Source organism: Phoca vitulina, unplaced genomic scaffold (assembly GCF_004348235.1).
Source record: "Phoca vitulina isolate PV1807 unplaced genomic scaffold, GSC_HSeal_1.0 scaffold1, whole genome shotgun sequence".
In the NCBI taxonomy this organism is placed as follows: domain Eukaryota; kingdom Metazoa; phylum Chordata; class Mammalia; order Carnivora; family Phocidae; genus Phoca; species Phoca vitulina.
Genome location: NW_022589704.1, coordinates 7,261,529 through 7,273,390, shown reverse-complemented (window position 1 = coordinate 7,273,390; position 11,862 = coordinate 7,261,529). Strand labels below are relative to the sequence as shown.

The following is an 11,862-nucleotide window of genomic DNA, read 5'->3' as shown; positions in this document are numbered from 1 at the left end:
AGCACACGTGAGCTCCTTTAGGAGCTACTTTCTTCAAGGTAGGAAAGAGGAAACTGGGGCTGAGAGAGAGAAGTCTGATCAGCTCCTGCAGCTCAGATGTAGATGTAGGGCTGTGGGTTTCGGATGCTCTGGCCTGTGGAGGGAGGTCTCTTGTCATGTCTCGGGGGGCGAGGTCTGGGTGTGGGATTGGGGGGCACCACACCTTGTGCAATAGGTCACAGTGCCCCTTCACCCTGGTGGGCTTGACCCAAGAACTGAGTGCACCCCAGGAGTGGGTGTCCGCTTTGGAGCCCTCAGAATCCGCTGGTCTGGGATGATGGCCGCGTGGAGGCAGCTCTCCGCTGAGCCGTGGGCACGTGCAGCCAAGCCCAGCCTCAGAAGAGCCGCCACCCTGCTGGCCACCCTGACTCTGCGGAGACAAAGGACACTGGGAGACCCGTTCCTTATCCTTGCCCAGGTGGCCAGCCTGGAGGGAAGTGTGGTTTCCCACGTGTCCTGGAAAGACCCAGAGGTGCAAACCCAGCCTGCATTCGCCCCGAGCAATGTCCATGTCCCCAGCCCTCCACACCCTTCCTGTGTCACTAAGCGGGGCTGCCTTGGAGAGCAGGGCTCCTTCACACCCACAGACTCCTGGGATGAGGGTAAAGGTGTCACAGAGCTGTCGCCTGAGCCCTTGGAGGCCTCAGGTGGTGTCACCCAAGGTCCTCCCAGCACCCGGGGCCGTGCGGTGCCCTGAGTCTCTCACGTGGGGCTGGGGCTCAACTGTGCTCCCACCCCTCAGTTTTGCTCGGCCCCGGGGTGGGCCGGCCGTGGTCCCAGGGGAGAAGCTCTGGGGTAGGGTGGGCCCGAAGGCGGAGGGATGTGGCCAGGGCGTGGCCACCCCACGTGAGCCGCGGGACGGGCCTCCAATGGCCCCTGCTTTGGCCGGTCCACACCGGCTAGGCCACGCTTCTTCAGAAGCCGGCGGTGGGCCTCCTGGGCCCGAAGCAGCTGACACCCCCAGGAGGCCTCGTGGGGGGGGGGAGCGGGAGGGGCGGCTTGCGGGTGGGCGGGGTGGGAAGGTGGAGCACGGCCGCCCGGCGGGTCTCCGCAATGAGGAAGTTCTCGGGCCGCTGCTGGCTTCCTTTCCCTCGCTGAGCTCCTGAAACAGGAAGTCGGCCAGGGAGCTGGTGGCAGCAGCGGGGCCACCGAGCGGGGCCAGACGGACGGCGGCGCCGGCTCGCAGTGCAGGGGCCTCGGCTCCCCTCGGTGGCGCGTCGGTCCTGGGGTGGCCGCCGGCCCCGGGAAGGCCCGTGGCCGCCATGGTCCCCTGCTGGAACCATGGCAACATCACCCGCGCCAAGGCCGAGGAGCTGCTGTCCAGGACGGGCAAGGACGGGAGCTTCCTCGTGCGCGCCAGCGAGTCCATCTCCCGGGCCTACGCGCTGTGTGTGCTGTAAGTGCGCGGCCCCCGCCCGGCCCCCGCCGCCCGCCGCCGCCCCGGGGAGGGGAGGCCAGCTCGGGCCTCGCGCCCACGCGGGCACAGGTTGTCTTCATGTCGTGGGATGCATGGACCCGTCTTGCGTGTTGCCCAGATTTGTTGGTGGGTCCAGCCGACGCCCACTGTGGGGCCGCTGGGCCTTGGAGCCCAGGTTTTTCGGCCCCTGGGAGCTCCCCAGGGCCTCCCGGGGCCTGGTCACCCTTGCGGCTGCCTGGGAGCGGTGGTGCCAGGGGCCAGGAAGGGGGGGCCGTGTCCACACTCTGGGAGGCAGGCAGAAGCTCAGGGCTCCAGAGCGGGGCGGGTGTTAGAAAGTGGCTCGGTCAGTTCAGGTGTGGCTCAGACATGCCCAGCTTGGAAACCTTTGTGGAAGGACAGATGTGGCAAGAGAGGACCTTTCCGGAGCCTAGGCTTTGGGCCCGTGGAGGAAGCTGTAGTTCGGGGAGTCAGAATATGGGGAGGGTTCACCCAAGAAAGAGCTTTCAGTTCACCCAGAAGTTGCATTCGGGGCCCTGAGAGCAGAGGAAGTCACCATCACTGACAGCCGGAGCCTCTTCTCCCCCCACCTCGGCACTGGGCTGTGTCCCCCACACATTTTGGCCTCTCAGCCACCACCAACTGCCCCCCCACCCCCACTTCACCCCACTCCCAGCTCTGGGATATTGCTGAAACCTCCAGTTGTCTTAACAACGGAGGAAACAGCCACTTGCTGAAGGTTCCTTTTTAAAACACCCTTGTTCGACCCATGTCTGAAAAAGGCCCTCACGCCGGCAGCCCTGCCATCTAACCACCCCTGCCAGGCTCGGGGCAGTGCCAGGGCACCGTGGGGGACAGCCTGTCCCCCTGCACCTCTCAGGTAGCATGCGTGGCCTTGCAGAAAGTTCCCCCTGACCAGGCAGGAGGGGAAGTAGGTCACTGAGCACAGACCTGTTCGGAGCATTTGTCTAGGGGTTATCCCATTTTATCCTCCGGTGACCTGAACTGCAGGTCCCACTATCAGTCCCCTTTGCAGATGAGGAAACTGAGGCTCGAATGGGTTCAGAGACTGACAACAGTCAAAGCCTGGGCCATCTGCCCCCAGAGGCTGCACTCAGACAGCCAGACCCTTGCCGCCCCACTCTGAGCCCGGTCAGGCCGAGTGTGAGCATAGGTTCCAGGGGACAGCAAGGCAAGCCAGGGTGCTGACAAGGACGCAGCTGGCCAATGGGCCCGAGCGCTGACTGCACCAGAGGCCCACCTCCCGAGGCCAACTAGCCCCCCCCCCCCCCCCCCTCTCACACCCAGGGGAAGGGACCAGGACTTCCCCACGGGCACTGCCCTCCCCCCGGGCACCCGCCAACAGGGCCTTGGAAAGGATGGGAAGATGCCACACTGACTGCACTGGGCCCACATGGCTCTCTCTCCTGCCCCATGGACCGTAGTGGAAGGCCGACGCTGTTGGGTGTTGGCCGTGTGCTGAGCCTCCCGCTGAGAGCTTCCAGGACCCTCCCAGCGACCCTTCGGTCAGGGTGCTCGGGTTGTGCACAGGTGACAGACGTGGTCTCTGACTCCGCACGGGCGGATGGCAGGCTAGAGCCGGGGCTACGCCTAGAGGCAGGCCCTCGGGAACCTCTCGTCCCACGCCCCGGACTGCGGTGAGTGGAAGGAGCTCTGGGAGGGGGAGGCCTTTGGCTCCACTGCCCTGCTGGCTGGTGGCAAGCTGGGGTCCAGGCCTGGTTTCCCCTGTTCCTTCCTCCGCCTCTCCTCCGCTCTGCTCATCTGCACTGAATCACTCGCAGGGCTGCAGCGGATGTTCAGGGTCCCCTTCTTAGAGGGGGCACCCGTAGTGCCCACAGATGTCCGCTCTTCTCATCAAGCTCCCGTCCTCAAAGCCCTTTTAGGTCCAGGCCCCAGGGCTTGGATTCCTCCCCGGGGACCCCGCCCTTTGGCCAGGCCCAGGGCTCCCCTTTCCCCTCTGCTCTTTGAGGGAAGCCACCCTTCCTTCAGGGTCAGGAGCCACTAAAGGCTGCGGGACAGGGTGGGCCACCAAACTTTCCCCAAACCTGGGAGACTTAACCCCGCCGCCACCTTTCATTTCGCCAACCAAGGAGATTTAAGAATGAAAAACTTAGAATGAATGACAACTATCTGCCACCTTCCAAAGGCTCATTTCATGGAAGAAAACATCCTCGAATACCAAAAAAGCAGGAAAAGCGTACTCTTAAAAAAAAAACAAACAAACCAGTCCTTTAAATCAAATTAGATTTAACTTCCCTGTGGCCTAGTGCAGACCTTGCCCCCACGCCATCTGGGTCCACGGCCTGGTGCTGGGAGCCCTGACGGGGTGCAAAGCGGCTGGGCTTCCCTCCGTTTCACAAGCGCTGTCTGTCTGGAAGTCAGCTGGGAGTGCAGGGACCCCGGGCTGGGGGTGTGCAGCTGCGGGGTCAGGGCTCTCAGAGTGAGCCGGGCCTGCAGAAGGAAGCCACCAAGACTTGCCCTCCTGCTCTAGAAATATCCGGGGGAAAAGGCCTCCTGGCCGGACACGCCAAGACCTCCTGCCTGTGCCCAGTGGCCGGAGCCTGTCCCCGTGCCCTCCGGTGAGTGAGGGGACAGCAGAGAAGCTCAGCTGCTGGGTTAGGCGGCTGCGCTGGGAGCACCAGGAACTGCGTACACCTTCTCCCCGGTGGCCTTGGTGCCCGGGAAAGAGAACAGGATTTGACTATTTATTTATTTATTTATTTATTTATTTATTTTAAAGATTTTATTTATTTATTTGAGAGAGAGAGAACACATGAGAGGGGGTAGGGTCAGAGGACGAAGCAGACTCCCTGCCGAGCAGGGAGCCCGATGCGGGACTCGATCCCGGGACTCCAGGATCATGACCTGAGCCGAAGGCAGTCGCTTAACCAACTGAGCCACCCAGGCGCCCCAAGGATTTGACTATTTAAATGAAACGAGAGAGGGGGTGAGGGCGACACCAAAAGACAAGGCTGCAATTCAGGGCTGCCCACGTGATGAGAGCGCACAGTCACCCCGGCCTCGCGAACCCGCATTTCCTCTCGAGAGGTCAGCCCTGCCACCTGCCCCTGGGCAGGAAAGCTCAGCCCTCTCCTCGGCAGCTCAGAGAGCCCTGCTTGAGGGAGACCCCGGAGGCTCTTCTTGGGCGCAGAGAGCTGGAGGGGGAAGACCCCCCAGGCAGCTGGCCACGCGGTTTGAGTCCAGCTCTGCCATCTTATGGCAGGGGGCTTGAAAACATGCGGCCACAGGGCCTGCGTCATCCTCCCCTGACCTGACTCAACCCCGCCACAGGGGTCCCTGCAGGGGGCGTCCGGCCCATCTTGGATGGGGTCGCTAAGAGCCTATCAAGCTCACACCCTCCTCTCCTGCCAGGATGGCACGTCCACATGGGGCCAGGGTGCTTGTCGGGTGCTTTATGCTGCAGAAAGGAGATGCACCTTTGGGGGAGGGGGTCCCTCCATGGAAGGGGCCAGGAGTCGGCAGGACCAGCCTCTCCCTGCTCAGGCCGCACACGCAGAGCTAGAACAATGGGCCAGCATCGCTGGGCGTACAAGCTGCCCGCCCCCCGAAGCGCACTAGGCAGGGCTGGCTCCCCTCCTGGGGGAGGGGCAGGTGCGTGCCGCCTTTGGTTCAGGTACCGGTGCCCCGTCCGGCCAGCCGTGGCAGGGACGTAGCCTTGGTTTCCCCAGGACACAGCCTCCCCGCCCCCGCCGGGCTACCCAGGCACACCCACGGTCTCCTTCGCAGGGACAGTGTCCCGGGCAGCCTGGACTCTGGCCTTGCCAGCGCAGTCCCAAAGATGAAGAAGCACAAGTAGGACATTGAGCCACCAGAAGTTCCCTCGGAGAAGGCATTCTTCTTGTTAGGACGATAGAGTGTGATAGGCCGCTTGAGGTAGAGTAAGCCTTAAGCCTTGTTCCCCTAACAGAAGGTGGTTGCTAACCTGTTCTGTCTAAAAATAACCCAAAAGACTCACGAAGTCTTACTGTGTGCCAGGCTCCCCATTCTGGACTCTACATGGATTAACTCACTGTCCCCCAGGGCCTTTGGAGGAAGGACTGTCATTATCCCCACTTTACAGATGAGGAAGCTGAGACCCAGAGAGGTTAAGGGGCGTGACACGCTTATAGGACGGATAAATGGCAGGGTGAGGACTTGAACTCAGGCCGTTCTCGGGAGGGAGAAAGAGAGAGGAGCCAGCCAGCCTGGGTGTGTGTGGGGTCGGGGAGGCCTGGAAGGGGGAGGCGCAGAGAAGGGACTTGGGAGGGCAGCAATGTCCAGGAGAGGTGTAAAGCCATTTCCTGTGGTGCGAACACGTGGATAGAGCCCCCTTCCTCCAGTCCCCTTCCAACGTTTAAGGCAGGTTTGCACTGCTCATTGATTATTTTTGTGCAATGCAAAGAAATACTGGTTTTCGTATCTGGTGTTCACAGAAAGTGGGGACAAACGCTGGTCCAGACAGTAGCCAGCAGCCAGAGCTGGAGGACCACGGGCTCTTGAAATCTGGTTTACGTAAGAGCTTGTCCAAGGGCAACTCTTCGGAGTCTTCTTTCCGGGTGCACGACAGGAGAGAGTGGTGTGCCTGTGAAGGCCTGTGTGTTGAACGGATCACTGGCATCTTCTGTCTGAAGTGACTCAGAACAACCTGGTAAAGTTGAGTGTGTCCAGGCTTTCTGTGCCCGTGCCCAGCGCTCCAGAACACCCTTCCAGAACCAACTCAGGCTCTGGCTTTGGTGTGTTTTACAAGCTGGCCTACCTGACGGGTTACATTCACGGTGGTGCTTCTCCGTTGAACGGTCCCCTCTCCTGGAGTGTGAGCCCAAGCATAGGGAAGAAATGGCAGGGGTGCCCCTGGCCAGGCCTTCCTCCTTGCCCCAGCGATGGAGTGAGGAGAGGCCTGCCCTTCCTGCCCAAATCCCTGCCATGCAACACAGTCCTTAGAGGTGAGCCCTCTGTGGTTGGCTACATCTGATGTGAGTTCTAACGTTCTCGAGACACTAACCTCCCTGTGCCCACCCGGCATCCTCACTGGTGAGAAGCCCAGTCCCGGGGTTATAAATGGAATCCTATATAATATGTGGCCTCCTGTATCCGGCTTTTTTCACATGATGCTTTTGAGGTTCATCTATTTGCAGCCTGAGCGTTCCTTATTATGGCTAAATAGTAGTCTGTTGTGTGGAAAGACCGCATTTTGTGTGTCCTTTCGTCAGTTGATGGACTTGTGGGTTGTTTCCACTTTGGGGCTATTGTGAACAACGCTGCTGTGAACATTCGTGTACAAGTTTTTGTGTGAACATGTGTTTTCAGCGGTCTTGGGTGGAACTGCTGGGTCCTACAGTAGTTCCCAGTCTTTGTGGAACTGTCACCCTGCTTTCCACAGAAGCAGCTCCGTTTTGTATCCCCATCAGCCACGTGTGAGGATTCTGATTCTCCCGCATCCTCACCAAGCCTTGTTGTTATCTTTCTGGTAATAACCATCCCGGGGGGTGTGAAGTGGCCTCTTAGGGTGACTTTGAGTTGTGTTTCTGTAATGACTAATGATGTTGAGCTTCTTTTCATGTGTTGATTGGCTATTTCCCTATCTTATTTGGAGAAACGTGTGTTCAGATCCTCTGCCCATTTAAAAAATCGGATTATTTGTCTGTCTGTTGTCATTGGATTATTGAGAGGGTAAAACGAGAGAATGTGGGCAACACGTGTGACCCAAGGCTAGGCGCGCGGTAAGCAGCCATTAACACTGGCCATTATTTTGTACAAGTTATAAAGTGAGCGGTGACATCTCAGACTCAGGAGAGCATGGGCCTGTCTGTGAAGAAGATTCCACAGCAGAAGGAAAGAGGAGAGCTCGGGCAGACTGTCACTTTGAGAACTTCCTGGAGGCCTGTAAGAGCCTCCGGGAGACAGTGAGCTGTCATGCGGGGCCTCCTCAGAGGAAGTGCTCAAAGAGATAAGGCAGGAAGAGCACTTGAATGGTGCATGAGTGTCCAGTGGCCGCGGGAGCCAGGGTTGAGCGCCCGGAAGCCTGAGGGAGAGAGGGGTCTGGGGGCACGGATGCCAGGAAGAACCACCAGGTAGATGGAAGATAAAGTCAAGAAGGAATGGCGGCCATCTTAAGAGTGACTGACTAGTTCCCATTTAGGAGGGAGATACTGAGGGGACAGAAGCCCTAAGGCTCTGAGGAGGGAGCCCAGCATGTGGACGGGGTGGGGATCAGTGCTGGGAGCTGCAGCAGGCCGGAGGGAAGTGGGGAGACCAAGCCCGCAGTTCTGGGGACCAGATCTTTCCTTTCTCCCATGCTCGTGTCACACCCCCTTTGTCCATTAATTAGAAAAACATCGTATTAACAATACCAGCACCCAAACAGTTTGGGTTCAGTTACTTTTTAAAAATGACCCCAGGCAGGGCTGGTTCCGAAAGGGTCAGCTGATCCAGCCCCTTCACTTGCCAGCCAGGAACCTGGCCTCCAGAGAGGAGAGGCCTGTGAGGCCATCCCAGGTGTTGGTGGCCACATAGAACTAGATCTGCTGATAAGCACTGCCGTGTTCTTTCAAGGAACTTAAAAAAATACAGTATTGGGGCGCCTGGGTGGCTCAGTCGTTAAGCGTCTGCCTTCGGCTCAGGTCGTGATCCCAGGACCCTGGGATCGAGCCCCACATCGGGCTCCCTGCTCCGCGGGGAAGCCTGCTTCTCCCTCTCCTACTCCCCCTGCTTGTGTTCCCTCTCTCGCTATGTCTCTCTCTGTCAAATAAATAAATAAAATTAAAAAAAAAAATACAGTATTAAGTATAATGTACAAAGAGTACAAAGAGTAAAGAAGGAAAATAATCACCCAATTGCTGAGAGACCAACATAAATACTGTTAATTTGTAGGTGTATGTTCTCACTCTTTCTTTGCTCCTCTTTCTCCATAGATAGATAAATCTCTGTACTATATATATAACTATAACCATGTAATTTTGGTCTGTGTTTTTTAGCAATGTTAACATTTCCCGGTTAGTTAAAATTTTTTTCCCTTAAATATCATATTTAACGGGTGCCAAAATTCTAGTACATGATGTGCCGCAATTTATGAAGTGATTCTTGTATTGTCAGACGTTTTGAGTTACCAGTAGTGTTTTGTTGTTATAAACATGATGGTGATGAAGGTCTTTGTGCAGAAATGTGACATTTCTGGTTACAGATTCCCAGGGGTGGAATTACAGGATCAAAGGATTGAAAAGTTTTTTAGGCTTTGATACAGAAAGACAAATCGCTTTCCAGAAATTTTGTTCCAATTTATTCTCCGGTCGGCTGTACGAGAAGAGTGCTCACCTCATTCCAGGCTCCCTATTCTGAATATTTGCACTTAAAAAAAAAAAATTAAGTTGCAAGGTGAAAGGGGTTTAATTTCTGTTCCTTTTTCTTTGCATTTCTTTTTTTTTTTTTTAAAGATTTTATTTATTTATTTGAGAGAGAGAGAATGAGAGACAGAGAGCACGAGAGGGAAGAGGGTCAGAGGGAGAAGCAGACCCCCAGCTGAGCAGGGAGCCCGATGTGGGACTCAATCCCGGGACTCCAGGATCATGACCTGAACCGAAGGCAGTCGCTTAACCAACTGAGCCACCCAGGCGCCCCTTCTTTGCATTTCTTGATTGCAGTCATAGTAAACTTGTTTGATAGGACTGTTGACCTTCATAATTCCTCTTCGGTGAATGATCCTGTCCATCCTGTTTGCCATTTTTCTTTTGAAGGTGAGGTTTTTCTGTTATCTATTTACATGAAGTCCTTAGATCACTTTTGTTGTAAATATTTTCACTGTGGTTTGCCTTTAAACTTTGTGATTTCTTTGACATTCAGAGATTGTAAATTTTCATGAAGTCTGTCAATCTTTTTCCTTTGTGATTTTTTTCTCCTTTGCTTTTCAATGTAGAGAGTCCCTCTGCACATGGATATTCTGTTTTTGTTTTTTCTTTTTTTCCCCAGTGAGAGGTGGGAGGGTTAGGACAGGGCCTGTGGAACTTGATAGACTCAGGCTAAGGATGACTGTGCCTGTCCAACCTCCAGATTCTGTGGGGCCTTGGTTTCCTCATCTGAAAACCAGGGCTAAGAATACCTATGTAGTAGTGTTAGTGGGTGGATTGAACAAATGTGTATATCACATGCAAGGTATTTGGCAAAAACAGATGGAGAAATGATAAGTTTTTTCGGTTTTATTTCTGTTTTGTTTTGTTGGGTTTTTTTTACATTGAACACTTTAATCTTTCTGGAATTAATTCAGTGGATGGTGTAAGACAAAGGTGTATGTGTATTTTTTTGAGTAACCAATCATCTTTCTCAAAAACTTTTATTGAATGATTTGCTCCTTTTCTGATTCCTCTTTCCCTGTATATTAAGTCTTATATATCTCTTTCTTGCCTGTTTACCCTGCTCCACGTATGTCTGGTTTTCTTATACCAAATGCGTCACCACAATTTTATAAACTATTTTATTTTAGGATTTTCATATCTGTTGTTTTCAAGTATTCTTCCAGGTGAACCAGCTAATAATTTTGCCAAATTAGAAAAAATACAATTGGGACTTCAATTCAAATTGCAGGAAATCTATAACATAACTTGTGAAAAAGAATATTTTAGTATTTGTCTTTTTTTTTTTTAAGATTTTATTTATTTGTCGGAGAGAGAGAGAGAGAGAGATCACAAGCAGGGCGAGTGGCAGGTGGAGGGAGAAGCAGGCTCCCTGCTGAAGGAGGCTGATTCAGGACTCGATCCTAGAACCCTGGGATCATGAACTCAGCCGAAGGCAGACGCTTAACTGACTGAGCTACCCAGGCGTCCCCAGAACATTTTAGTATTAGTCTTAGTGAAAAGTGTACCTTCCCCTCTTTAAAATCTTGTAATTTTCTTCCTATAGATCCTTCCTATTTCTTGTTATGATTACTTCTGATTACTTTATAATTTTGTTACTTTTGTAAATGATACCTTTTCTCCACCAGTTACCCTTTTGTGGTAACTGATGACATACAGGGAAGTTATAGGTTTTATAAATTTACCTTTTATTCTATCACTTGACTTACTTCTCTTTATTTCAAATTGTTTTTCATTTGCTTCTCTTGGATTTTCTTTAGAGGCAATCATGTTATATATAAATTATGATCATTTTGTGGTCTACTTTCCAAATACTTGTAACTCTGATTTAGATTTAATAGTTTATTACATTGGCCAGTATTTCTCAAACATTGCAGTGGAGGATATTGGCAAGAGAACAGATCTACCTCAGGAAGTTCTGTGAGAGTCAAACATGACACTGACTGGGAAGGACTTGATACGATATTCACACGAAGTTAGCACGTGATGAAAGTTAGTTGTTGTTCTTTGTCATGTCAAACAAGGACCCATCTTTTCCTAGTTTTATAAAGTTTTGAACGACTAAGTATTTAATTTTATCGAATGCCTTTTTAATATCTATTGAGATGATTATGTTGTTTCCCTCATTTCATTTACGGGCATAACAGCTTAATTTTATAAATTCCCTAACATTAACCATTTTTGCACGATTAAAATGAACTGTTCTTGATTATGTTAATTTTTTATTGTACTCTGAATTTTATTTAGGATTTTTGTATATATGCTCATAGGTGAGATTGAGTTATATGATTTTGGTCAAGTTACGGTTTAAGAGTCGTGGAAACTATAAAATATGGACACATTTATGTGGCATCATCATTATCTGATTTTTTTGAAATATTAAAAGAAGTTCGGCAGAGGTGCTTTTCCTCAGAGCCACAAAATAATTTTTATTTTATTTATTTATTTATTTATTTTTAAACTTAATTCTTAAGTAATCTCCACACCCAACATGGGCCTCTAACTCACAGCCTCGAGATCAAGAGTTGCATGCTCCACTGACTGAGCCAGCCAGGTGCCCCAGAGATAATTTTCAAATATTTGCTTCAGTTTCTTCTTTGGTGTCGATTGATTCTTGTTTTCTACCTCTTGTTTCACTTTCGGTAAGTTATCTATATTTTTCAGAAAACAGCCCATTTTTTGAGCTTTTCAAATTTTCTGGCACACAATTATGCATAGTTTTTTGTAATTTTCAGGTTTCTCTTTTATTACTGTTCTTTCTTCTTTTTCTCTTTTTGATTTTGTTTCCTTCTTGTGTTGGCTGGGCTCCCAGCAGGGAATAGATGGCCTAATCCAAAGGGATGACAGGATAGGGAAGGCCACACAGCCTAGAGCTAGCAACCTTGGGAAGCCCTTCCCACACCTGAAGAGCCAGGGGACAGGCTATCACCAGGCCCTCCGACTGGAGCTGTGGCCTCTGCTGGAGGCAGGGTGGGGTCAGGGGACCGAATGCCCCCCTCCCGTGCTCCTCTCACTCTGTCTGTGCCAGACCTGGGTGAGGCAGCC

General features: G+C 52.5%; 1 protein-coding gene across 3 annotated transcripts in view; it reads left to right on the top strand.

The window, feature by feature from the left end:
* Positions 1–1,111: 1,111 nt before the first annotated feature.
* The window catches only part of INPP5D (inositol polyphosphate-5-phosphatase D), a 114,601-nt gene continuing 103,850 nt past the window's right edge, over positions 1,112–11,862 (top strand). For 2 of the 3 annotated variants that reach the window (XM_032397282.1, XM_032397210.1), the window contains exon 1: positions 2,777–3,111. In XM_032397282.1, the coding sequence (XP_032253173.1) occupies positions 2,888–3,111 (224 nt within the window). In that variant the 5' untranslated portion in view covers positions 2,777–2,887. Of the gene's footprint in view, positions 1,436–2,776; positions 3,112–11,862 lie in introns of those variants that run through there. The other variant, XM_032397358.1, reaches the window with a different exon arrangement.